Genomic DNA, 27,095 nt, shown 5'->3' with positions numbered 1-27,095 from the left:
TTTAAAATATATCGAGATACATATGATGTGGAATCGTCTTTTACTGAAGAAATGCACACCCCAAGCCAACTTTAAATTTTGTAAATCCCTTCTTCGGTACCATTTATTCCCATGGATTCCCATAAATTTCCACTATTCTATAGAAAGCTTCCAACTTTTCCAAATTCAAATTTTGCGACCCTTCTTTGCTAGATCCATCCATTCATCCATTCTCAAACACTTATTCCAATCGGGATCCCATGTGTGCTGGAGCCTATCCCAGTTGATATACATTAGAGGCATGTTACACTTTGGACACATCAATTAGATGTATGGACAAACAACCATAGCACATTGTTTAAATGGGATGATCTACCGCAAAAGCAATTTAATCCTGCCTGCATGCTGATTGGTAATGACAAAAATGTATTCAGTCCAACCATCTTGTGCCTATGTTTGACTTTTGTAGTAAGATTCAAGCGTTGTTTACTGAACGTTTCAGGAACATTTGGAAAAATTTAAAATGCTGCTTGCCTGATCTCTGGATCATAAAGAAAGACTCAAGCTAATTCTGAGGTGATTTGTGCCATTTATCAATCAATCAAATGCACCTTTATCCAGGAGTAAAACCCTAAATTTATGGCTCGCACCCAGCCCCATTTGCTACACCACCACCACATTTAGAGTAAATCCGTCAAGGTTTTTATGTGTGTGTATGTGTGGTCCTGTGTATTAGGAAACCAACTGTAACTATGATTAACATACTGTAGAGTGTTTGATAATGGAAGAGAGATATTCCTATTCCCAAATACTGTAGTAAGTTCCTTGAAAAAGGCAACTGGGGGGATTTTTCGCTGCCACCCCTCAATGGCAGCCACATTGGCCTGAGCAATGACTGAACATCCGGAGTATGTCGTGTGGGGTAAACTAAGGGTCCCGCTTGATGGATGGATGTACGTTCTGAAAAGCCACAGCTGCCTGGCTCTTCCTAGAAACAGCCACAAAGGAAAGTGGCAGTATGCACTTCAAGCATCTAGCATCCTCTTACTATTTCTAACTGGCATACTGCATGGTCCGGCAGAATGTATGCTGCACCAAAAAACAAAAAAACATCTGTGCTGTTGTGAAGGGTTGCAAGCATTTGTATTATTAACTTATCCATTTAAGTAATTGAACTGTTGCCTTTCTTTGAGAAAACTACTGTACCTCTCCGACAACATTAGCATACCAAGCCACATAATAAGCAAATAATCTGCATAATTCATTACGAGTTTCACCCCTGAAATAAATTTGAGCTAGCATCACTAACAGAATTCATCAAAGTGACATTAGGCTACTGATTACTGGTACTAGTTGCAACAAAGTTTGTAGACAAAGTGCATTTGCTTATTAGTAGGGATGTCAGATGAAGGGGAATGTCATATGCTTGTGAACCGAGTCAATATGTGGAGGAATATATCAAAATATATAAATATAATATATATACAACCAGTTCAGGGTGTACCCCGCCTACTGCCCGAAGCCAGCTGGGATAGGCTCCAGCACCCCCGCGACCCTTGTGAGGAAAAAGCGGCCAAGAAAATGGATGGATGGATGGATAATATATATATATATATATATACACACACACACACACATTAGGGGTGTTCAAAAAAATTTTATTCGGCAATATATCGCGATAATACAGCGCACAATTTTCGAATCGGTTCAATATACGGCCAAAATGATTTTTAAACATCAATTTTTGAATGGGAATATTCAACCAAACGTCTTCCTTAGGGTTAGGATTCACACATTAAGCATGGAAGAATGTTATATTAATGGAACATTAAGCCTTAATATTTTATTTCAGTGCTGTTCAAACATGAAACCGACTGCAACCTGTTTTCAAATGCAGTGGCTCAGTTATAAGCCTGAATTTTCAGATAAATAAATACATTTTCATACAAATCTTACAGTGTACATGTACAAGTTTACTGATTGGTATTTTCTAAATTTAAGTTTTAAAAAAATCGCTACATATATATATAATGTATCGATATCGAATTGTGACCTATGAATCGTGATACGAATCGAATCACCAGATACTAGGCAATTCACACCCCTAATATACCTATATATATATATATATATATATATATATATATATATATATATATATATGTATATATATATACTGTATATATATATATATATATATATTGAAGCATTTACTTGCTAATGCAAGCACACATTGAGTTCCTTCACATTTTCATTCGGTTCACAAACATCTTATGTTCCCCTTCATCTGACCATTAGCGTGGATTTTAAACATAGAGGGCCAAAACATGCCTTGTGAAAATTTAACTGCACTAAAAAACTAGCCACCAGAGGGTGCTAGAACTGTACTTATGGAAATCAACCCAACTTTTTTACAGATGTACTGCTTTTAATATCGTGACATGACGACGACGCTATATTGTAGCATTTTTAATGTCACGATATCGCGATATTGCCGTTATCGTTACATGCCTATAACTGAGCAACCCTTTTGTGACACATGGTAATGCATTTCACTGATACACCTTGCAGTTGCAGTATCAGTGGTGTCAAAAGGGCAGAACCAGTGGCACTGGCCAGTGTGGATGGACAGTTTCACACGAAGACTCAGTTCACTTGATACTGTCCCACGGATGTTTCCACGCATCAAATCATCACAACACGCAGTGTCTTGCTTTGGGAAATTCGGACTGAAAGGGACAGGCCAAATAAATCCCAACTCTACTGTTGATGAGCCAGCCGTCTTGCAATGTGAACGAGGTTACTATAACCATTGAGGTGTAACACAATGTTAGGCTGTTAGAAAAGTTATGCTTGTGTGGTTGATTTTAGATTTTACAATTGGAATATTGTTTTTACACTTGTGTGTGTTCAATACCACTCCAATGTGACGCATTATTCATTTGTTATTAATTGTTCAACAATTAAAGTAAGCATGTTAAAATGTTACTTAAAATGTTGTCTGTACAATTATATATGTTCTATGACGTCAACGGTTTGATCCTGGAGCAAATTAGTTCAATTTCTATTATTTCCTACAGGAAAATAAAAATATGTTTCCAAATCTGAAAAAAAAATTGGAGGTTGACCAACAAACATGACAGTGCTCAATTTTAGTGGTTGGACTTTAATCCAGCAATTAGCATGAGAATCTCGACTATGTAGGAAGAAAGAACAAGCTAACGCCAATCCTGGGTTTGGTCATGTGACGTACGCACTGTGATGTAACTTTCAGTCGACAGCAAGTGGCAAAATTGCCGCAAGCTGAGATGGATACAAATGGGTCAATTTTCCTGTCGATTTTCATACTCCATTAATGCAATATTAATCAGAATACCGTATTTCCCTATTATTGTAAAAAAATACAAATAAAATTACTTTAAGTTCATTTTTATTTTTTTTTATTTTATTAGGCACTTTAAACAAAGCTATATATAGATTTTTTTTTTTTTATGAAATACAGTATGTAATAAATAGAGGACAACAACAAATGAAACATAGTAAACATTAGCAACCCAGTAGTTCTCTCGCCAAAACTGAACAATCCTAATTTGGATTAGCAACAAAGTTTACACCGCCATAGATACCGTGCACCTCCTGCCCTAGCAATGCACAAAGTTCATCAGAAATAAGCGTGAAATGAATAAACAAGCAGCCACAAACATGACCTCCTTGGTGGAGGTCACATATCTTACAGTTCCTGACTGTCCCATGACACAGAACACACACATGTAAACTCAAAACATTTTAACAAGACAAGTAGACAAACTCATTCTGGGATGCATTCGCTGCTCCATTTCACATCTTCATAAACTTCCCGTGTGTGTGTGTGTGCCACAGTCGTGAGAAAACAACAAACAAAACAATCCTCTTGCAGCCCTCAGTGAAAAAAAAAACATCCATTCTCGCATGAACCCGTTGTCCTTTCTTCCCTCGGCCACCTCCATTGCCCCCCCCCCCCCCCTCTCTTCTTCTTCCCTGGCCCATCCCGGCTCGCAGAAGGTGAAGCAGTACAAAGGAAAGGGATTGCAGCTTTTCCGATTCTTCCCTGGTTATTAACTGCCATTTGTCCACACAGAGGGCTGTCCTTTCCATTAACCCAACTGATGCTCTTTTCTCATGGAAATCAGCCTGCTGTTGCCTCCTCCACCAGCAGCACCGCCGCTGCCCACAAGTGAGAGCAAAGAATTGTGGAGGTTTTTTTTTTTTTCAAAAACGAAGACCTCCCTCCATTTCAAAAGCAGCTAGAGCTTACACACAAACACACGTACACGCATTAGCAGCACATCTGCCACGCACTACCCATCCATAATTCACAGATACAATTATTTGCACCTCAAAATCTCAATTTAAAAAAGAAAATGTCTTGTGGTAGAGTGTCCGCCTTGAGACTGGGAGGTTGTGGGTTCAATCCCTGGCCGGTTCATACCAAAGACTATAAAAATGCGACCCATTTGCCTCCTTGCTTGACACTCAGCATTAAGGGTTGCAATTGGGGGGTTAGATCACTAAATGATTCCCGAGCGCGGCTCCTGCTGCTGCTCACCGCTCCCTCAGGGGATGGGTCAAATGCGGAGAATGAATTTCGCCCCACTTAGTAGGGTGTGACAATCAGTGGTACTTCCACAACTATTTCTCTCCAAGCGCTAATTAATAAAACTGTAGGCCTTTTGCCCATAATAAAAGATCAGCAATCCTTGGCCAAATTTTATGATTGGCTGTTGGTTGCTAGGTAAAGAGAAAGAACTCTGCAGGTGGCTCCATGACATCTAACGAAACTAGACCATTATATCATTACAATTATTTTGGGAATTTCTGATACTACAAAATGAAAAAAAAATGATGTTGCTCGGGTCTATAAGAATTATAACGACACAGTGTAACCTCTAAGTTTGAACACAATCTGTCTGGTGGAGGTCAACCTCCAATTTGTTTCAATTTGGAAATTATTTTTCTCACGCAAAATAATCTGTTCCACCCAGTGACAGGCGGTCAATATAAGATATAAATGCAGTGAATGCCCAAGCCTTTCTATAAAATCATTGAAAATATTTGTCCGTCAGTGTCCTCATTATACAATACCTTAGTTGTACTGCTTTGGTCTTAAATTCCTGTGTAATCTGTCCTGTTTTCCTCGTGGAAAGCAATGAGAAGTCAAGTTGATTTCTCATTGCTCATTGCGTTTTTTCTGATTGTGCGTCTTTTAAATGGCAAAAAAGCTGGCAGTAAAGCAGCATTGACAACACGTATGCGCATAGTTGACTTACTTGGCTTGTTCTCCGGTAAACAGTCAGTGGTTGAAAAGAGGGCCGGCAAACGCCGGATTTTTACCCGGGATGGGAACCATCGCCGGCGGGATAAATTCTTGAAAATCATTGGTGTCCTGGAAGTCTTTGGGCTGCCGTATCTCCCAAACCTACCATACCAAACACATTCCCGGATTCGTCTCGATGAGACCTTTCCAACGATGTATGGCCCGTCACTGCGCGGCCTTGCGTCCCGGAGATAGAGGGCCGGCAAATGCCAGATTTCGTGCCCGGGGAGGCTCCAGCGTTCTCGGCCGTGCTGCAGCGAGAATATCATTTCAAGTGGTCGTTCTACTGAAGTAGCCTAATCATCACGAAAACGGGGAAGAATTTCGTCCGTCACTTTCAAGCAAGGACGTATGAGAAACATAAATGGCTAGCTGGCTGTCCACAGGTTAGCAAACGTTATTGTTGGTCGAAACCTCTTGCGGCTCTGCTGCGATGTCATTTTTTCCTCTCCGACTTCCGAATACTGTATATTCCAACATATTGGCAAATTTTCCAACATATTGGCAAATTTGTGGTCATTTCACTCACCACGGAGCTGGTTACATTACAGTGCGTGCGCATCAACCTGTGTCAGTCCTGAATATTTCCACTTTTTTTTGGTGGTATTAAATAATATTTAAATGATATTTAATATTAAAATTTATCATAAAAAATAGCCCTTTTTTTAAAGCAAGTTAATCATTTTATGCCTGCTAAACTACATTACATTTTTTTTTCTAAAAAAATTGCTCATATTCTCAAATTGTACAACTTCAAGCCCTTTGATTTCAGAGGTTAGAGTTTATTTTTATCTTAGTGCAACATGTGTGGCATTCACTAAGGCTAAGCAACACAATGCTAACTGTTGCACTGTTGTTGCATTCCTCTGGCCTCGGAACAAGGCCTGCAATTTACTCACTAAACAAACATCACCTTTACGACCAATTAAAACAATGAAGCTTAGCAGGTCAACTTCACAAATAAACAAAAATGTGTCTTGGAATTTGTGACATCATATAAATTAAAAATTGCGGCGTGTCCGGACGACAAAGCCAAAATCTACACCTGAGTATTCAGGGTTCCTACAGTTGCTACAGCAGGTTAAATTTAAGACTTTTAAAGACTTTTTAATTTCATTTAAATAAAATGTACCGGTATGTTCCCAATGTTTTGCGTTGTCCAAATTTGCTCGAGTTCATAAATGACATCATCTACTCCAACTAGAAACACATCACCTTTTGTTTGTTCCGCTATCATGATTGTGTGATTTTAGCACATGAGTTATTTTGGTGGATTATGGTGTATGTACAAAGTATAAGAATGAAGATAATTGAGTCTAGATGACAGTTTTTCATCCATAGTCAAGCAATTTAACATATCACTCAATAATAACCAATGGGTGCGAGTCCGTCCTAATATGGCGATGCCCATTCAAATTGACTAGGCTAATTATTTTTGGCAAATACAAGACTAGAAACAAAAATGGAAACACCGGATATTTATCAAATTTGACAATATTGCTCCCTTTACCCATCAAAACCTCGAAATGGGGCACCAGGAGGTATACTTTAAGCGTGAATAGGAGATTAAGTGTCTAGTAGGAGTGGGTATCGATTCAGATTTCCCAAATCAATTTGATTTGATTCAAAAGGGCCCGATTTGATTGGATTCACGATTCACACTTATTTTCAATTCAGTTAAGGATTTCATGCAGTACCACTTTTACTTTTATTTGAAAGACTTGTAAATAGTATAAACTTCTTTCTCTTACTTGGTGCATTAGTAAAAATATGAATATTTACATTTATAATTGAATCCAATGCAGTTACATTAATTATTAAACATAACCTGATCAAAACAACAAATAATAGCGCTATGTAAATAAAGTGGGAAAAACACTCTGGCAAAACACGACATTCATATTCCTGTGACAGTTTTTATGCTAAGGTTCCAGTGGTTAATAAATAAATTAAAACAAATTGACATAAGAGACACAGTCATAGTGCATAATTATGCAGCCACATTTTGTGTTTTTATGTCCAATTTCTTACCTTACTTCTTTTGGGGGATATTTGTGTTCAGTCTTTCTCTTTTTCTTTCATTTAATGTACAATTTTATTACTGCCAAATGCATGCAGTCCGTTTAATAATGTAGCAGTAATGCACCAAAAGCACCTCCCAACCGCGATAAGAAAGAAGAAGAAGTCATGCATTACCACCAGTGGCCTTCTTCATAGCCATAGGTATCTATGTTAAAGAAGGGGGCGCTAATGAACCAAAAGTATTTGACAAACAGAAGTAGAAGAAGCAGTCCGTAGTCTTGTGTAAAGTTATAGTGTAGTTAACTTATTTACTATTTAGAGCAGCAAGATGCACAGTAAACGATCAGGATTCTACTTTTGGCTCCAATGTAAGGCAGAATTTTAGTTAAGGTAAGCCATTTAAAACTACTGCAAAAAGAAAAGCTTTTCCATAGTGCATCTGTCTAAACAGTGTGTATTTTTCGAGAGGGAGAACCGCGATGCGATCCGCTTGCATTAAAGCACAGCCTATTTTTAAAGTTATATAGCAATCAGGATAGGATAAGCTCCAGCACCCGCGCAACCCTTGTAAAGAGTAAGCGGTTAGGAAAATGGATGGATGGAGTGTTATGCCCCATTTGTTTGGTAACATTTTGTGAAGTTGTCTTCATGAATACAAAAAGTCTTCAAGTCAATGGTAACAAGTCTCACTGAAGTAGATAAATAAATTATTTCATATTAATTTGTTTCATTTGCCTTTATTTTAGCGTAAGCCTAGTGCCTAAAACCAAAACATTTATGTATAATAAATCTGATGTGAAGTAATTCATCGCTTGTAAAAAAAATACATGGAAAGATGACCTTGAAAAAATAATCACATATTACATCGCAATACTGAGGAACAGAAATCGCAATTAGGTTATTTTTCAAAACCGCTCACCTCTATTATTTACATTAATTAATCATCATTTGTTAATATTTTTGAAGACTTTTGAAAGTTTGATTTATGAAAATTTTAACGCCAATTAAGCCCTTGTTTTTAGATTGATTGATTCAATGCTTTTAAATAATTGTTAAGGATCTGCAGGATCCCTGCTGTAGCGTTGTGGAGCCACAATGACAACAAAGGCAATGTCTTGTGATAAAAACTCACTTCCATTTCCTTATTTTGTAGTTGCAAGCCTCGGTGTGAGTGGGGCGAGCTAGAGCAACTCAAACCTCTCTCATCTTTGTGCACCTTCACATACTGTACAGTAGAAGCACACCACACATCAACATTTTTGGGTAGTACAGTATTACTGTTTCCCCTCGGAAATATAACCTTATGAAATCATGCAGCTTGCTTTGAATTGCAGATTAGATCTTAACTACCTTACTTCACATCAGCACATTTGGCACCTTTATGGAAATGGAAACAAAATAAAGTTTCACATTCTATCGACAGACCAGAGTAAGTGTGTGGACATACATGCATGCATATGATGCCCATCTATGACTGCATTGGCAATTTAGTAAACCTCCCCTATTCAGGATGGAGAGGGGCAGAGACCTATTGTGAATAGTGGGAAAAATGTAAGTAATTGATACCCCCACAAAAACATTTAAAAAATGCTCATATTAATCAATTAAAGCATGAATATATCGCAATGATCCCAAAACTCGTTAATTCCAAATTGGGGTGTGAATTGCCTAGTACCTGGCGATTCGATTTGTATCACGATTCATAGGTCACGATTCGATTCGATCCCGATAGAAATCTATAAATTGATTATAGGATTTTTTTTAAACTCAAATTTAGAAAATACTAATCAGTAAACTTGTACATGTACACTGTAAGATTTGTATGAAAATAAATGTATTTATCTGAAAATTCAGGTTGCAGTATGTTTCATGTTTGAACAGCACTGAAATAAAATATTAAAGCTTAATGTTCCATTAATATAACATTCTTCCATGCTTAATGTGTAAATCCTAACCCTAAGTAAGACGTTTTGTTGAATATTCCCATTAAAAAATTGATGTTTAAAATCGATTTGGCCGCATATTGAATCGATTCGAGAATTGTGCTGTAATATTGCGATATATTGCCGAATCGATTTTTTCTAACACCCCTAATTCCAAACTAGCCTTAAACATGATGGAATACAGAATATTGATTCCACCGATGAAAATATCAATTGTCAAAAAATAATGAGACCTTTGTCATTGATGCAACTTGTATTTTGCGCCACAGCATCAATAATTATTAGAGACATTTAAAAAATGTATTCGGTGATATATCGCAATATTGCAATTCTCGTATTGATTCAATATGGGGGCCGAATCAATGCTTAAACGTAATTTTTTTTGGATGGAAATACTCAACAAAACGTCTTACTTTAATCATGGAAGAATGTTATATTAATAGAACATTAAGCCTTAATATTTTAGTTCAATGCTGTTCAAACATAAAACAGATCGCAACTTGTTTGTTAAATACAGTGGCTCACAGTTACAAGCCTGAAGTTTCAGATAAATAAATACATTTTCATACATATCTTACAGAGTACATGTACATGTTTAGTTTTTTCTAAATATTATTTTTGAAAATCCCAATGACCGAGTTATAGATTCAAATCGTGATCAACCAGTATCGAATTGAATCGTAATTTGTGACCTTTGAATCGTGATACGGATCGAATCGGCAGTTCCAAGGCAATTCACACCCCTAATTATAATCATAGAAATGGGCAAAATATTTATATTTCCATAATGACAGAAAAAGTCATTTGCAAATATGAACAAACCAAGGTCAACCAACATACTGGAACAGACTGTGTTCACTTTGGGAATCTTTTGTAAAAAAATTAAATAAATAAAAACTATGTAAAAATAATAATAATAATAACTCAAATTGATGTAAGTGGTTGCAATAAGGACATATCATGTAGTCAAATTAGCAACATCTCAATATGATGCAGTTGTACACAACTGCAAACTACAAAATAAACTTGTAACACTGATCCAATAAATCTGCATATGACTACTGCACTGTGTTAGACACCCTCCACTTGTTCTACTTCCAAGGAAAAACATACAGTCATGCACGCGCGGCCGCGCGCGCGCGCTCAGGCCAAAGGAACAAAAACATCCGAGGAGCCGCAAACATGACACAAGCCACGAGGAGGACAGTTATATGCGTGTGGTCCACACATCTCCAAGCTTAATGAGCAACGTGACAAGTGAACGCACCATCACCACAAAATAAAACAAACACTTTAATACCCTGGCACCAACGAGCCTCAATTAAAATGCACTTTTAACACACTTTTACACCCTCCCATAGTCTCGAAAACACGCGGAGGGGACCTTAAATTCCCAAAATGGCCTCAAACTCAACAACTTGATTTAAAATAACAACAATAAAAGGGCCCTATAGTAACGTGCCCAAAAATTGTCGCGATCGCTTTTAGCGACATATCTGTCGCGCTGTTAAATGCCTCGCCAGCCACACAATACAGAAAAATACGCCACAAATGACGCAAAGGCCAACGGCGTTTATTTAGTAATAGCAACACATTCATAACAAGACAGGCGTCGTGCAAGTCGAAGTGCACGTCAGCCGGACCGCGTCAAAAGTGGCGTCAAAGTTGTCCCAAACACGCACAAGCACAACAACGTGCAAAACACAATATGCGAAGGAGGAGGGGAAAGGAAAAAAGTAGTTTACTCACCAAAAAGTTTCCAGCACTGCATTAGTCAACTTTCACTTGGAGCCCCGGTAAGCGTCCATCCCGAGCAGAAAGCCACCGTGGGAAAGACCCACGCCACCAACTCCACGCACTCGCTTCGATGTCTTCTTAGCTTGTTTTCTAAATATTGTTTGGCGATTTCTCCCCAATTATTTAGATATTCGGGGCCTGGGAGTGAGTGTGTGTGGCTCTCCTCAGGCTGCAGCCGAGTTAGGGGGCGGTAAGCATTGTGGGAGTGTGACGTCAGTCCACTTTCACAAACTTTTTTTTTTCACTCAGGGACAGATTACTGTGAGTTGTTTTTTTTTTTTAAACACCCACCAGCAGTCAGGCTCTGGTGAGTCTGATCAGTTAAAATACCTGCATATTTTCTCCGCATTCTGTTTTAAATAATACTTTTGTGATAAGTCGGCACCTTTAAAACTCAACACAAAAATAAAACTTTAATATTTGACTTGACTTCAAACTGCAGCCAACCCACGCGAATGTATTTTAAAATATTCGAAGTTGTAATACGCTGCTACAGGCATTTTTAAAATTATGTCCGTTTGCGTCAGAGAAAAGCAAAAGCTCATTTACATCTAATGTTTTTTAATGACAGCGACGTCTATTACCGACATTTCTTCATTTGAAATAATCAACTGTCCGATTTTGACATAATTACTCATGGTACCATTTTACAAATGCATTTAAAATAAATGAGACTGTGTTAATTAACAACTGATGTGAAGTTTACATTTAATTTAAACTAAAAACTAATTTTGACAATATGTAAATCATTCACCTGCACATTGATTTAGCATTGTGTCTTGAATTATTTGATTTAGCACTTTTTATCTTCACCTTCATAATATATGAATAAATTAATTATTACAGCAAAATAAATAGACACGCACTTTGGCAAAAGTGTAGCAAAACCACAATCAAAAATGTAAAATTGTTAACGTTGGCTTTTGAGTGGATTACTCAACATATCTGGGATTATTGAAAGAAACATTCGTATGAACGTGTAGACATTATAATCAATTCATTTGTATTATTTTGAGATGAGGCTGTCATGTTTACATTTTATTGGCTAATAATGAGTACAAATTGAATACATTAAAATATACATATATTAATAATAATAAACGTGCTGAATCCACGTTTGTCGCACTTCGCCTGTATAATTTGAGTGGTTCGTCCAGTGTGCATGCGTCGTGCGACTTGTGTAGTAGAGAGGGGTGAAAGAATTGCTTCCAGGGCATATCAACTCGTTTCCTCGTCACCTCTCCTGCTCGAAACCCACCACTGGCTCATGGAGACCGCAGGGGGAACATGTTTGTGCAGCCAGGGAGCGTGGGGGTGGGGGAATCGACACTGATGCCTTCAGGCTCCTCATGTTGTACACTAAAATTGTTGCATTAATAATAACAATTAGTCGTTCCAAAGCATTTCTTAAATGAAAAATCCCACCCATCTGTGTTTTTTTTATGTTCACATGTATTTTATTGCACATTAAAAATGAGTAAAATGTATTATCTGTGTTTAGACTCTCATTCAATTCGCATTACATTCACATTTTACATATAAATGGTAAGCCTAAATTTTTACTGCAGACACTTTCGCATTTCTTCTAGTCAGCAACCGAATAATGCTCAATAGCTCAATATATTCGTTTCATGTTTGGCTTTTTATTTATTTTTTTAATTTCCCAAAAGTCATAAATAATCTTACATATTTCCGATTGTTCATGAAGGCACCGGAGGCCTTTTCTCTAGTTGCCACGCCCCCAAAGCGCAACAGCGGTAGACTACCTGTTGATGGCAACTGTCCTCATGCTTTTTCTGCTAAAGAAGTGAGTGATAACAGTGACTATGATCAATATTTGAGACTTCAAATGTACAGGTATTGTTATAAGAGATATTTTTTGCATTTTTGCTTCTGGAAGGGTTGCTGATTTTGTTTTTTGTTTTTAATCAGAAGTAGTAGAAAGTAGTTCTGTCGCAGTAAAAAAAAAGCATATTATTTTTGTCCACTGCCTCAGTGATCGAGTATTGACGTGTTGGAGATTTAGCGGAAGTCAATTTGATTATTTTCATATTAATTTCGCATCAAAAAAAGTATTTTATTCATTTCTGATTTGCTTTCTACAAAAAAATAAGAACAATTTATAGTTAAACAGAGGAGGAATCTACATGTTTGATTGTGTTAATGAGATTAATTTGTACTCAAATTAAAAGTGACTTTATCAAATCAGATAATTATTTAAAAAAAAACTGGGTAGCCTATTAACTGAAAAATTATACTAAAGAAATTAATCATAGAACATGTAAAGAGCAGGAATTAAATGTTCAAATGACTCAACATCATGTATACCATTTGATGCTTAATCTTTAATGCCTGTTGGGAATAAAATATTTTTAGGAAAAGATTAAAAAGCAATAGATTAAATGAAATACATTAAATTAATGTATTCATTTTAAAACAAAATAGACGAAGAGGAAAGTTTCGGAACTTTTTAAAAACAATATCGTGAATGATAAATTAGGATAATGAAAGTCGCACGCTTAATCTAAACTAAAACTCCACGGTTTGGGAAGGGAAATTACATCTTACAGTTAAGTCCTGGCTCTGATTTCTGCTTCCAGTCCAGTTGCACTTGCACATTTTCATTTGGCCAAGTAATCCTTCCAATCCTTCAGGACAAAAATATTCTCATACCATAAACAATATCCCCCTCCTGGTCATGTCTCACTTGAATTATTAACATCTGTGCATTATCTACTGAGAAATTAAGGAAAATATTTTAAAACTATGAACACTTGAAAATGGATCCAACCATTCCAGCTATTTATTTTGACTTTTGTCCATTGGCCGCAAAGCTCAAATTGTTCCAAATAGCTTAGACTTTTTTTTTTTTTTTTAGATATTCCCATGGTGGAGGTACAAACAAATAGACAATTATAGTTGGCAGTGAAAGAAAGGAATATTTGTTTTTAATTATGATGCTGATTAACAATCCCTCCTGAGTTTTATATATTTCTGGAGCTAGTTGGATTTTATTTATTTGTCCACACTGGGACTCAAACATTAACCCTAGTTTGAAAGTCCAAGTCCTACAGCTGTCCAGAAAGGATAGATGAGCTCTGTTTTTATGCAAAGCAATGAGACAAGGTTTTTTTTGTTTTTGTTTCTTACATAATGGCCAGAAACTTTAAATATATTACGTAACCAATGTCCACAATATGAATTACATTAGGGAACCTGATAATGGAGCTATTCTTTGTGTTCTAATTTATTACTTACTGCGTCTGAATATCATTCTAGTTACCTTCACCAAGGATTTTGAATCTTTTTTTTAAAGTACCAAGATTCTGTGAAGTCATGTAAATCATGATATTGAACTATTCATTTTATGAATATGTTTGTTGTAATGATGACAAGACGATTCTTCTCCCTCTTGTTTGACAACCGCACTCAGAGATGCAACATCATGACGACACTGACTTCTTCTTCTTTGCTGCAGCCTCCACAGAACCTCCTTCCCTCCCTCACATCTTCACTGACCACAACCTCATTGCTCGTTATGACTTCCAGCCGGTCTCCTGATAGGAGAGCGCATTGAGCGCCTGAAAATAAAGCTCTCATGTGCGTCTGCTTGAGGTGAGTCTTCTTTCCGTGTTGTTCCAACTCACCTTTGTCCTCACACCTCTTTTCTGCACTTGCCTAAACATCCTCCCAAATACACACAGGTGCACTCAACCCTTCCCTCACCACAATTAGTTCACATCTGGAGTTTGTTTGCTCGCCAACAAAATAACCCGCAATCTCCTTGAAATGCCGATGTGTGTGTGTGTGTGTGTGTGTGTGTTTTTTAACGAGTTTTGTTTTGTAAAACAGATGGCTGGTTTGCTTTATTGGTGATTGGGCGACGAATAGTCACTAAATGTTGGGCAAAAGCCGCAGCTATAAGATGAGGTATGGGAGGGTCGCTGTTGCACAAGCACTAAATAAACAAAACTATTGGAACACATTCAAAGCGAAAAAAACATGGTATTGTTCCCTGTACGGATTTTCAACAGCTTCCACTTTTTTAGAAAACTCTTAGAAGAAATGTTGTCCATTTTCATCCAGCTCTTTTTTGTTAGAACCAACTTAAATTCTCACCCTTTGAAATAGTCGAACTGGCCCCAACACAGGCATGACACAATAGGTAAATATGGTAGTCTATTGGCTGCTGATGTAACAAGTGAATGCGTGAGCAGCTGAGGTCTATCTTTGCCCAGCACTGTATGTTCTGTGACGAGGTGGACCATCGGGTTCCATCGGGGGCTCTGCACCATGTTGATAAGGATGGGCGGAACATTTTTAGGGTCTAGTCAAGCGAAATAACAAAAACACCGCCTGCTGGAAGGCAGCGGACTAGACTGGAGCACCATTAAAGCTAAAAATAGCTTCTTTTTTTCCATCCTGGGAAAACACACTGAGGGAAGACGACTAAAAAAAGACACAGGATAGTGTCATGTTAGCATCTAAATTTGTCTACTTGTCTAGCTATCTTATAGTTCATAAATTGAACATTTTTCTTGTATCTGGGCTCCTCCTACTGTTGTAATTGTTGCTTACTTGCTAAACCCCCTGTTGTCAATTATATTTAAAAAAAAAAACACACACACAATGCCAAATACGACAAAAAACATGGTCCAAAACTAAATTGAGAGATACATTTCATTCCAGTGTTAAACATAAACAGAACTCGTACGTTGTAATGTCATGCCTGGAAATAAACTCGCTGAACATGCTAAAGGTACATTCAAGGATCTTTTGTCGCTGCGTCTTCCGGGTGGATCATCTTAACGATTGTTTCTCGGTCCCGTCAATCGATATGCCGTAACGACGTCGTGAGCGCGCGTTCCTGGCTGCGCATGCGCACTTCGGGTGCTTGTAGCATGTAGCCGCTGAGCTTCGGATTCAGCCAGTCATCGTTGTAGGTCCAACGATCTCACCGCATACTTTGAAAATGGGAGCGCCGCAAGCGAGGCCGGCTGCAGAGACTCACGAAGATGAAGATGAGCTTGTACGTTCCTGGCATTTGATAAGCGTTTTCCCCCGGATGAGCAGAAGAGCTGGTAGGGTGGTCTTCTGCATGCGCGTTTTTAAAAAAGGACGTTGGGCTTCTACTTTTTGAGAAGATCCTTGAATACACCTTTAATGTTAGCACTGATGTTCGTGCTAACACAACATGAGCCCCTGGTTGGTCCGCCATTATTTTCGGCCAATTAAATACGTTGTGAATGTAAACAGACTAAATGTTAGCAATAAAAATGAGTGGAAAAATAAGCACACGATGCATTTTATTAGAGTCAGCTTCTTCCTCCTAAGCACATTTTGTGTCTCTGCTCAAGTTGGATGTAAAAAAAAAGAGGGAAATTATATATTTTTTCAAGATACATTAAGCGAACCAGGAATTTGAAGTGAATGCTGAGCTAAAATGCCAATTTGAACATTTTTGTTATGTGCTCAAAGCTGAGATTTACAGATAGCGCAGCACCTTTTGATTGAGGCAGTGCGATGGGGTGGTGCGACATTATCATTGATGAAATAAAAGAGGCTCATCATTACTGCATGCATCTCAAAGCAGACAGATGTGGAGATGGAGTTCTTCTTCAGTGACATGCTTGTCTCCTCAGTCTGGGGCCAAACTCCCTTCCTCCATCATGACAGACCTCGCCCCGTGTCGTTGTGTTTGTCACTGCGGGAGTAGAAAAGAATGGCGCGGCCTGTCAACAGTCCTGACCTCAACACTTGTGGATCATCTTAACCAGTGAGGAGTGGAATGACACCCCACAGCAGTGAGTGACCAAGTATTGTTCTTCTGTGGTTTTGAGGCTCATTCACATTTGCCAATATGTTTTGTTTCTTCCTTGCTACAGAAGAAATGTCAATCATCAGCCCACCAACAAACACCAAATGTGGCAATTACAGCTACAGAATAAGTTATAGCGTGTGAGAATTTGTCACATTTTACTTTGTGCATGCTGCTCATCCTGCCAAACGGGGCACCTTTTAACAGTGTAAAATGCATTTGGAAAAAAAGTCTTGTTACAACAGAGAAATTGTGTACGAAATACTATTTCTGATTTTTTTTGCGTTAATAACTGCAGCTTAAGACATTGAACGTATCGAGTACGATACATAAATGTGCATGAATTTTGCCAGTGTTTTGTTTGCCATTGGTTCACCTGAAGAAAACTGTCTCGCTGCTAGACCCACCACACACACACACCCTGCCCGCCCCCCACACACCCTCAAACTCATAAGGCTGAGTTATGTCTCTCTTCATTGTTATCACTGCTGTCATCTCAACAATGAAAAACAGTGTGCGTTGGAGAGGTGGGGGAGGAGCATGAACGGGAAAGGAGGGAAACAACAGCCAGCTGCTGAGTGAGCATCACAGCAGAAGAAAAACGAGTTATGAATGCAAATAGAGATTTATTTGTTTTTGTTTTTTTTTGACTGGGAATCATTTCAACACTGGATCGTCACGTCACATTGCTTTCAAATCAACTGATCAAAAACAGTTTTCTAAAATGTGTTTCGTTAAATGTATTTGATGGCAACACACTCAGGTATAAGTCAGTTAATTAACATAAACAGTGATTAGGGAATCTCATCTCTCTGTTAGGCCACACCCACTCAGGCCTTGTGTTTGATGGTTATCCAGCATAGTGAGTTTGGGCATGTTCAGCACCCATTTGAAGATCTGATGAAAAAGATGTGATGAAAGAGTAGCTGGGAATATCCTATGTGTTACTCAAGGCAATACAATGCAAAACAGAAAGTTTATTTTTGTTTGTTTATTACATTTTGTTCTTATTTTCTAACGTGTTTGGGAAATTGTGAGTATATTAAAGTTTTAGGGAGGAACATCAAAAAATAAATTACGATAAAATGCATAACAATTGTGTCCTCAAAGAAACTAATTGAAAAAAAAAGTCTGTTGTCATTATCAGTGAATGGTTGAAGGCTTAAATATTTGAATTTTTGTATTTGTATTTATGTTATTTTGCAACACATGTATTCCCAAAATATAAAAAAGGAAGGAAAAAAAAGAGTTGGTTTTCATTGTTTTGTACTGCCTTCTAAACCTAACAGTACTAGTCACTAAACCCTACAATTTAGGAGACCGATATCTATCCATGCAGCCATTTTCTATAACCCTCGTGAGCTGCAATGCTGACTTCAAAATAAAACTAAGATTAATTTAGCTACAAATTATATTTTTCGAGTGGTTGAGTTTCAGTATAAATAAGCAAATGAATCAGAAGGAAGAATGTTTCTGGTTTGTTCAGCCACACTTGTTTTTCATTAAATTGTCTATAGATGAAGGATAAAATATTTTTGTTCAAGTTCTTTTTTTTTTTAATCCAATCCAATCCACTTTATTTCTATAGCACATTTTATAAACAAGCGATTCCACAGTGCTGCACATTCAGATCCTCATGTACCAAACTTACTATTACCTTGCTGCATGGTGACCTGGAATCTGTCCCAGCTGATTTTGGGTGAGACTTGAGAGGCAGGATACAACATGGATTGGACTTCAGCTATTTGCAGGGCATTTATAGAAAAACAACCTTCCACACTGGCATTCACACATTCAACTTCAGAACTCTGAAGCTGATGTGCTATAAATTATAACCCCTATTATACACTGTGCCGCTTTCTTTTTTTTTTTCCACCCAAAAACTTTTAAATAAATGAATAATTGGTCAAATGATATGACGATTGCATCACAAAATTAAATAAAAACCAAAGCAAAACGTGGTCAGAAATCGGATTTTGTTGTGAAGTCCAATATTGAAGTCAGGGGTTTACAACGGAACCAACAGTACGCTTCTTGTCCTGTAAGTGGCAGCACACACTTTTAGGTCTCCACGCCACCGCTCAAACAAAAAAGGAAAAGTGTGCGCACTGCATTCTGGGATATGTTATGAATTACAATGGCAGTGTGGAAGCTACCGTCTCACGTTCTTACGCTGACTTGTTTTCTTTGTTCACTCTTACAACAAAGTTGTCGGACGGCTGCCGAAGAACTGAAGTGGGATGATAATGGATATGTGTTGTACTGTCCGTGCATGGGTAATAAACACTTTTATTTTAAGGCAACATTTCATTACCGGTCGTCGTAAAATTGTTCAATGTTAAGATAAACTTTTTTTAACAGCTACAGTTTAGTTCCACATTATGATCACACTCAGCAAAGAGAGAGAAAAAACAAAAGAAAACGTGTTTCTGTGTTCAGGCCGCTTTGGGAACCAGGCAGACCACTTCCTGGGTTCTCTGGCTTTTGCTAAGATGTTAAATCGAACCCTGGCAGTCCCTCCCTGGATTGTTTACCGCCATCTCAGCCCACCTGCCACTAATGTAAGTCTATCTGTCGTTGTCTACTTGCAGTCGTGTCCGATAAACGTCGTGGACAAAAGCGTTTGGACATTTGGCCATTCCACTCAAAAGACAAGGAAATATGGAGTTGGGCGGTACATACTATATAAATACAAATTTATGAACAGTTGGAGGATGTCTTGAGTACCTTGTAATGAGCCGTGTGGGCCCTACTTTACACTTCTACTTGGGTCATCCCACTATAAAGATGACCCAAATATTATCTCTGTGCATAATGTCACGAGTTTTATGATCTGTGATTTTCTTGACTATTCATCCAGGTCCATGTTCCCTACAGTGAGTTCTTCAAACTCGAGACCTTGTCGGCCTACCACCGCGTGGTGGCTTTGGAAGTCTTCATGAAAGAGCTGGCTGACAAACACTGGCTCAGAGGACACAGGAAAGCCTACTGCTTTGAGGCAGCGGCTCAGCGGAGTGCAGATAGACGATCCTGTCCCATGAAGGTGAGGGTCCAATGGAGCAGCGAGCGTTGACATTTGTGCGTGGCCGGTGTGAGAAGGGGACGGGTCGCAAAAACAGTAGCGAGATCAATAACCTAAACTCATAAAATAGTTTTTTAAAAAATGTGAGCGATCACGTGACAATACAATGCCACACACTTAACACTGACAATCAAGTCAAGTTTATCCTTATGAGGTTGTTTTGAGTATTAACAAATTAAAGCTAAAACCTAAATTAAGTCTCTCGTCACACAACAAGTGAGTGAGTCATTGTTCCACAGGGCATCCAGGCTATAAGAGTAGTAGTAGTAGAAAAACAAAAAAAGTTTATGTAACTCTTTTGCAGTGACAAAAATGGAAGTAGCCTACTCGTTTTAAAAGACTCTTTTGGAAGATGGAACCAGGGTTCAAAATGGTCCAGATTATTTTAACGTGTACTTGGCATCTGAGTTTGTCATTTGCTTTGACGTATTGTGAACTACAATCGATTGCTGCCCTCTAGTGGCCTTTCCATCACCTCACGTCACAGAGCATCCTCATGCTTCTTAGTGTTGCTGCTTTACTGTCATGTTTCCTGACTTTGATTAAGCCATGGCACATATATATAAAAAAAAATATATATATATATATATATATATATATATCACAAACAGTATATGCAGGTATACTGTAAGTAATGAGAGTCTCACCTCTATTTATTATTTCTCTATTTCAACAGGTGGGTACACATTTAATTGTGTACCTTCTGCCATCTAGTGGAAACACTTTTCATTGTTGGGCTTGTCACTATGTTGCTTCTGGCAGCCATAGCTACCACAACAACAACAAAATATGAGAAATAAATAATAGTTTTTGGACCAATTAAGTGCCAACTTGAGGCATAGTTGTTAGGAATAACTTCTCTAATGTGCGTGGATGCTTTCTGGTCTTTTCAGGATGGGAATCCATTTGGTCAATTCTGGGATTATGTCGGCGTGGATTTTGAAGAGTCTGTGTTATTCAGTGGTATTTCCTTCAGTGCATTCCACCAGCAGCAGTGGATGACGAAGTGAGTACACCATCCGTATTTGTCTTTGAGAACTGTGTTCAATTGTTTCATATTTATTGTGGATGAATGGAGTCTTGAAGCAGGCGGAGCAAAAGTGAGAGCGTGACTTTGCTGCAACTAGCATAGGTGTTGTTTGCGTTCTGAACAACAACATGAAGTTGAGCTACGCTTAAGTTACCCGAGCAACCAGGGGCAAAAGAAAATAGCAGCTATCTAAATATAGCAAAGCATTGATTGTATTTTCACTTATGGAGGTGGCAATTCCTCACCTATCACCAAGACTTTATTAACCCACACAAAGACCTGCTTACAAACATCTGTAATTTCACAGAACAATCAAATATGTGCCTGTCATTAGCAATTAATGCTAATCTTATGTCTTTAACGAGCATATTTTCCACAGTGTGCACCGGTAAAACAATCTATTGATTTTTATTTTCTTCATAATCGCTCATGAAAAAAATTATTCTGCGTGATGATACTCCAAATGTTGTTTTTAGGCTAGAAAGCAATCCAAAGAACGAGTTTAAAACAAACCATATGTGAGGAAGCTCCATAGAAGTTGTTTTTAACTAAGTTTATAAAAATTCAAATTCATCCCCTGCCCTAGGTTTCCACCTAAGGAACACCCGGTCCTGGCCCTGCCCGGAGCTCCTGCCCAGTTCCCGGTGGTGGAGGAGCACGTTGGCCTGCAGCGTTACGTAGTGTGGTCAGACAAAATGGCGGCAAAGGGACGGGAGCACATCGCTTCCCTCCTGACTCGGCCATATGTTGGCATTCACTTGAGGATTGGCAGTGACTGGGTGAGATTTCTTTGGGGATTGTGATCCCACAAGCATTTCACTAAATTCATTGTTTTGTTTTTTTATTCTTATTTTTAACTCTTTGACTGCCAAGTGTTTTCAGAAAAGGGATGCCAGCTGATTTAAGCATTTTGACTGATCTTTCAAGGTCCACAGAAAATTTTGTGTTTGGACTATGGAAACACACATAATACCAAGGCTTTCCTCCATCCGTTTCCAAAAAACAAACAAAAAAAACATAGTTAACGACTTTTAACGTCTTTGGCAGCCCTCCTTAGGATTTTACTAAACGTTATTAAACGTTTTTGGCAGTCAAAGAGTTAATAGGATGGGTGAATCTACGAATGTTCTGAACTCGTTCCATTGAACAGCATAATACTTGCTAGTGTAATGTCATGGAGCTCACTCTCTCATAGCTCAAGGCTTCTAAATTGGGATGTACACATACCGACATGATGCTAAGAAAGTTTCAATGGTTTTAAGGGTATTTTGATGTCGCTGAATCCGTAAATGGTATCGTTTCTATACCCCCTGAATTTTTATGATCTTCCATATTGTTGTTTTAAAGTGTAAGTTATGATTTGTTATATCTTGATGATCTTTGTGTATCTGTCTTTGCAGGCCTGTCCATATTATTTTCCTTGATATCGTAAAATACGACATTTGCTATCACAGAGAGCCTTCCATATGCAAATCATGTTTCATGTGAAAATCAAGCTAAAATTCATAGAATCGGGCAATGTTAGCTGTAAACAAATGCAAAAACAGGTGACGCCAAAGCACAAACACTGCTTTTATTGACAATCAAAGTACATTAATTATCAATCAAAAACTCGAGCCAATTTCAAGAAATGGATGCAATTTTCAGACTCAACAGCCCAAAATTACCCAGATGGCATTTAAATATCTTTGGCACTTGAATTTTTATTTTTGGCAAGTGAAAGGTTCACTATTAACTTGTCTGTATTGTTGTGTGTGTTCAGAGGAGTTTTTTTCCCCCTCCCTGAGCTGGGGAAGGCATTCGGAAATGTTAAATCTATTCAGTATTTGTGAATGCAAATTTATAATGTGGGTGGCTTCCTTTTAGTTGGTAAGGAGTATTTTGTGTATAGTGGAACATTACTCGCCTGGAAACCAGACTCATCGCTTTAACCAGCCGATGAGTCTGGTCACTGTCGGCATCAAGTGCATTTCGCAGATGGGGTAAACTTACCAAACAGACGATGAAAAGATCCAATCAGCAAAGAGCTGACGCGACGTCTTAAAAGTGGGACGTATGTGTGGTAAACACACGGACGTCCATATGAAATATATAATATTCATATGTAAGTCTGTGAGTAAACAGTGGGCGGATAAGGAGTCAATTCAAAATGGAAGAGAGACATTAGTGAATGACTTATGTCGTTATTGCGGTAAAAACTTGATGATTTGTGTGGTGTTAGACTTCCGGCACCAAAGAGTGACGTTGCTCATGAAGAATACGTCATCAAACAAACGTATTTGTTGAACAATACTGAGCTCTCCAGAAAAAACAAAAACAAAAAAACAAACAAACGTATTTGATTGTACAGATCGTTTTGAGCCGCGCTGAAATCGCTTTCCACGACCCAGTGACCGCACCAACTTTCTTTCTCTCAAGAAAGTGGGTGTGGCTTGCCAGGCTAGAATATTACAGTGTTTTTAGAGGTAATATTGTATGTAAGAATTTATAATGTGCCAACATCTCTTGCCATTCCACCATTGCAATATCTTCTTCCTCAAAGCAAAACGCCTGCAAAATGCTGAAGAGCGGCGATGTGGGGCCTCTTTTCATGGCCTCCCCCCAGTGCGTGGGCTACAAGCGGCAGACGGCGCTGCCCCTCACCATGACCATGTGCCTGCCCGACCTGGCCGAGATCCGCAGGGCCGTGAAGCTGTGGGTGGAAAAGACCTCTGCTCGCTCCGTCTACGTCGCCACCGATTCGGAGTCTCACAGGAGCGACATTGAGAAGCTCTTCAAGGGCAAGGTGATGAAAGTGTGACAAAAGTTAAACTTTCTCTTTGCGACTGGCTTGTCTGTAGCACCGTATTTTGTAACAATTGTAAAACATTTACAAAGTAAGTAACTGATAACTTTCAACACGGTTGAAATGAGGTCCTGAATCCATCTTTAATGGCTAACTTACAGACATTTTCAATGAAGCAACCCCCTTCACTCCTGGCTGTTAAACTGGATTTTGACTGATTTTGCAAGGCCCACAGAATATTGTGTTCCATTTCTATAAAAACATGGAACCTAACAAAATAAAGATTAGAGTCTCTTCTTTCATCAGAAAAAAAGTAAGCCTATATTTTCATCTGTAACCGTGTTGAAGCAATTAGCATTAGAACATAGCTACGTTTCATTAATATTTACATTCCTGGTGAAAACATTGTCAAAAAGAGCTTGTTGCAACATGGCCCTGGTTGATCTCTTATACTCTGCTGCCACCTGCTGGCCGTTTTTTGGAATAACTACCAATGCTTTAAGCCACCTCTTCATGTCAGAAGTTGCATCTATGCTCTTGCATATTTTTTTTTTAACCATATAAATACATTTTTGGGAGTGAAGGACAAAGTATTAAAAAAAACGAATTTACACGTTTTTGGGTTTGAATGAGTTAATGACATTTTTTCACAATTTAAAGCAGCCCCCAGTTTTAGGAACATGTTTGTGGCATGCTTTTGTCAAAATGCATTGAATGATCAAGAATTGTAGACATCATTTTTGCCGCATATTTCTCGCCATGGTGAACTTGTGTGTGCAGGTCAAAGTGGTGAGCCTGCAGCCCGACTTGGCCCAGCTGGACTTGTACATTTTAGGCCAAGCAGACCACTTTATTGGGAACTGCGTCTCATCCTTTTCTGCCTTTGTGAAAAGAGACCGGGACGTGCACAACCTTCCCTCCTCCTTTTTTGGCATGGATCAACCTGAGCATGGTGACCCAGTCTGCACCGGTACTCAATCTGCATCCGAAATGCTACGGCAACACCCCTCGGACGAACAATATTGTGGCAATCCCGAATTGCCTCTGTCCTCCAGCTGCAGCAATGACAGGAACTAAGTAGAGTGGCGGAGATACAAAAGGCAAAACTCTACTCCAAATAACCAGAACACAAGTGTCAAATTGCTGTGATGTAAAGTCAAACTGCCACAAAAGAAGTTAACCCATTGACAAAATGATACAATGGTGCAACTATTTTAAAGCGGAACTACAACTTACTCTGTTTGTATCAGTCAAATGGATGATGGTGATGAAGGAGTTAAACCCCAGTTGATAACAAAAGTACGTGATCATATATATGTCATGTTCAATAATGTGTAGAGTTTAATCTGGTTGCACATTAATACGAAAGAAGATGGGGCTCAGGGTTAGATGGTATGTGCGTGAGTAGAAGCAAGTTGATGGGTTTGGACTTTCCATTTAAAAGTAAAGACCAGTTGATGTATCATTGTCATTTTTCTGGTAACCATAGCAACCCATGCAGATAAATACAAAGCAGTGCAAAATGCCAACAATGGACACCACCAATCCAATCTGGTGTCTTGCATTTGACAGTGCGGTCGAGCTTCAAGATCCAATTTGATTAAAGAAATGGATTTGCCTGTGACGTACCTGGTCCTGAAGATCACATTTCTTAACTCCTTGGTGAATAAAGGGACACATTTTACAGCAATAGTCTCTGTTTTTCTCCCACCAATTAAAATGCTACCAAACAGTTTTGGATATTTGAAATGCAAAAAAGTTTCTCAATATCTATTTTTTTATTTTAATTATTTTATTTTTACACATGCGGCGCTCCATTAGATTCAGTCAAATCTGACTGGGGAAAAAATGATGTTCATTTTTCATTGTTTTTCATGCACAATAGCTCATATAACTAAACTAGTTATCATCACCTTCTTAAAATAATGTCCAGTCATTCCCCCCACAATAAAACATAAAAAAAAAAACGTATCCAAATACTGATTACATTATATTTAGTAATAATTTCATTTCTGGGCTAGAATTGAATGATCTGATTAACTGAGGATGCAGCATGAAAACCCCTTTGTATAATTTAGTCAAATTATATATCACTGCAAATGGCAACATCAATAAACTGTGTACAGTTGAATCTCACTAAATTACAAAATGAAAAATAATATTCGTTCCCGTAGTTAAAGGGAATTTGTTATATAGAGTCATTTTACAGTGAAGTATTTCATGATTAAGTTGGAAATAATTTTTTGAACTATTAATGCTTGCGATGTTTAAAAACTCTAGATTAACCATTTAAAAAAAAATTAATATATCAAATGTGACTCCGCATGTCTGAGAAATAATTTGTAACAAAAAATAAAATAAAAAATGCTGAAATTGGCCTTATGATTCTTTTACCCTATTAGTTTCCCGTTCATTGTCATGATATGTAAGACCACCAGATGGCGGCCTTAGCTCAAACGTGTGTGTTTACAAACACGGTTATTTCTTCATACAATCCTCGGTGCTAATTTCTATCAGCACAAAATTGCATCCCTTCATATCTATGTTTTGGAACGATCGATAATACTGTAGGCCTACTAATAATAATATAATAATATAAATCTATTAACGATTGTGTTGTTGAAGCCGAGGGAAGCCGTACACTCGCCGCCGCTGTCTGAAGTGTTGCTGTGGTCTCGTCTGGAGACGCTGGGGCCTCCACATCAAATATTTATCCCCTACAAACTCGAGCCTTAAATAATTCTCAAAGAAGTGCGCCCAGAGCGAGCCCCTTTCATCCTGGGCATGAAGCATACCTGGACAATGGAAGCAAGAGAGCGTCAAGAAGTTGAGAGAATGTGTGAACCGTGGGTAGACGAAAAAAAACAAAGCAAAACAAAAAATAAGCAAATGTTTTGCATGAGGGTGCGTTGCATGTGGCAAAGGAAATAAGTGGAAACGGGAGATAAAACAATGTGACTAACAGCAGTGACACCGTATTGTTCATTAAGTTTTTTGATGACAAAGAGTAAAACACTGTAAAAAATGGGGAGTGATAATTTAGAAAACCTAGTAGGAAAAATTTTTTTAACTCAGAAATTCTAAGTAAAATTATCAAGAGTTCAAGAGAGTTTCCAAGAGAATTTTGAAGTAAATGATGCTAGTTTAGAAAAAATAAATGTTATGCAAGTGTTGAGGAACAAACCCAACCTTGAGGTTGAGATATATGCTACCACCTGAGCCATGCTATTCCTGTGGATTAGTATATTAGCGGTCTCCAAGACCAAATGTGGGTCTTTAAGCGTGA

The 27,095-nt window shown here is 38.2% G+C and overlaps 2 protein-coding genes and 1 long non-coding RNA gene across 5 annotated transcripts in view; 2 read left to right on the top strand and 1 right to left on the bottom strand.

Annotated features, from left to right (window-relative positions):
- Window positions 1-11,241, bottom strand: part of plagl2 (pleiomorphic adenoma gene-like 2) — a 61,350-nt gene extending 50,109 nt beyond the window's left edge. Inside the window, exon 1 of the mRNA XM_077576018.1 lies at window positions 11,047-11,241. The gene's annotated coding sequence lies outside the window, so the exon portion shown is untranslated. The remainder of the gene's footprint in view (window positions 1-11,046) is intronic.
- On the top strand, window positions 7,603-18,034 carry LOC144057975 (uncharacterized). 3 transcript variants are annotated; one of them, XR_013295359.1, is made up of 4 exons: window positions 7,603-7,744; window positions 14,573-14,709; window positions 16,737-16,898; window positions 16,980-18,034. It is a non-coding gene; the product is annotated as an uncharacterized LOC144057975 (long non-coding RNA). The 3 variants fall into 3 exon arrangements; XR_013295360.1 differs by lacking the exon at window positions 7,603-7,744 and adding an exon at window positions 12,859-12,901; XR_013295361.1 differs by lacking the exon at window positions 7,603-7,744 and adding an exon at window positions 12,868-12,951.
- A 975-nt stretch (window positions 18,035-19,009) lies between these two features.
- On the top strand, window positions 19,010-25,499 carry pofut1 (protein O-fucosyltransferase 1). Its single transcript, XM_077551375.1, has 7 exons — window positions 19,010-19,188; window positions 19,352-19,473; window positions 19,773-19,955; window positions 20,888-21,000; window positions 21,611-21,803; window positions 23,567-23,809; window positions 24,590-25,499. The coding sequence occupies exons 1-7, from the start codon at window positions 19,050-19,052 to the stop codon at window positions 24,884-24,886; spliced, it is 1,290 nt and encodes a 429-aa protein (XP_077407501.1). The 5' UTR covers window positions 19,010-19,049; the 3' UTR covers window positions 24,887-25,499.
- The last annotated feature ends 1,596 nt before the right edge of the window (window positions 25,500-27,095 follow it).

This window comes from Vanacampus margaritifer, chromosome 1 (assembly GCF_051991255.1).
Source record: "Vanacampus margaritifer isolate UIUO_Vmar chromosome 1, RoL_Vmar_1.0, whole genome shotgun sequence".
NCBI lineage: Eukaryota > Metazoa > Chordata > Actinopteri > Syngnathiformes > Syngnathidae > Vanacampus > Vanacampus margaritifer.
Note: the sequence above shows the minus strand (reverse complement) of the source record. Positions and strands in the feature narration are given on the sequence as shown.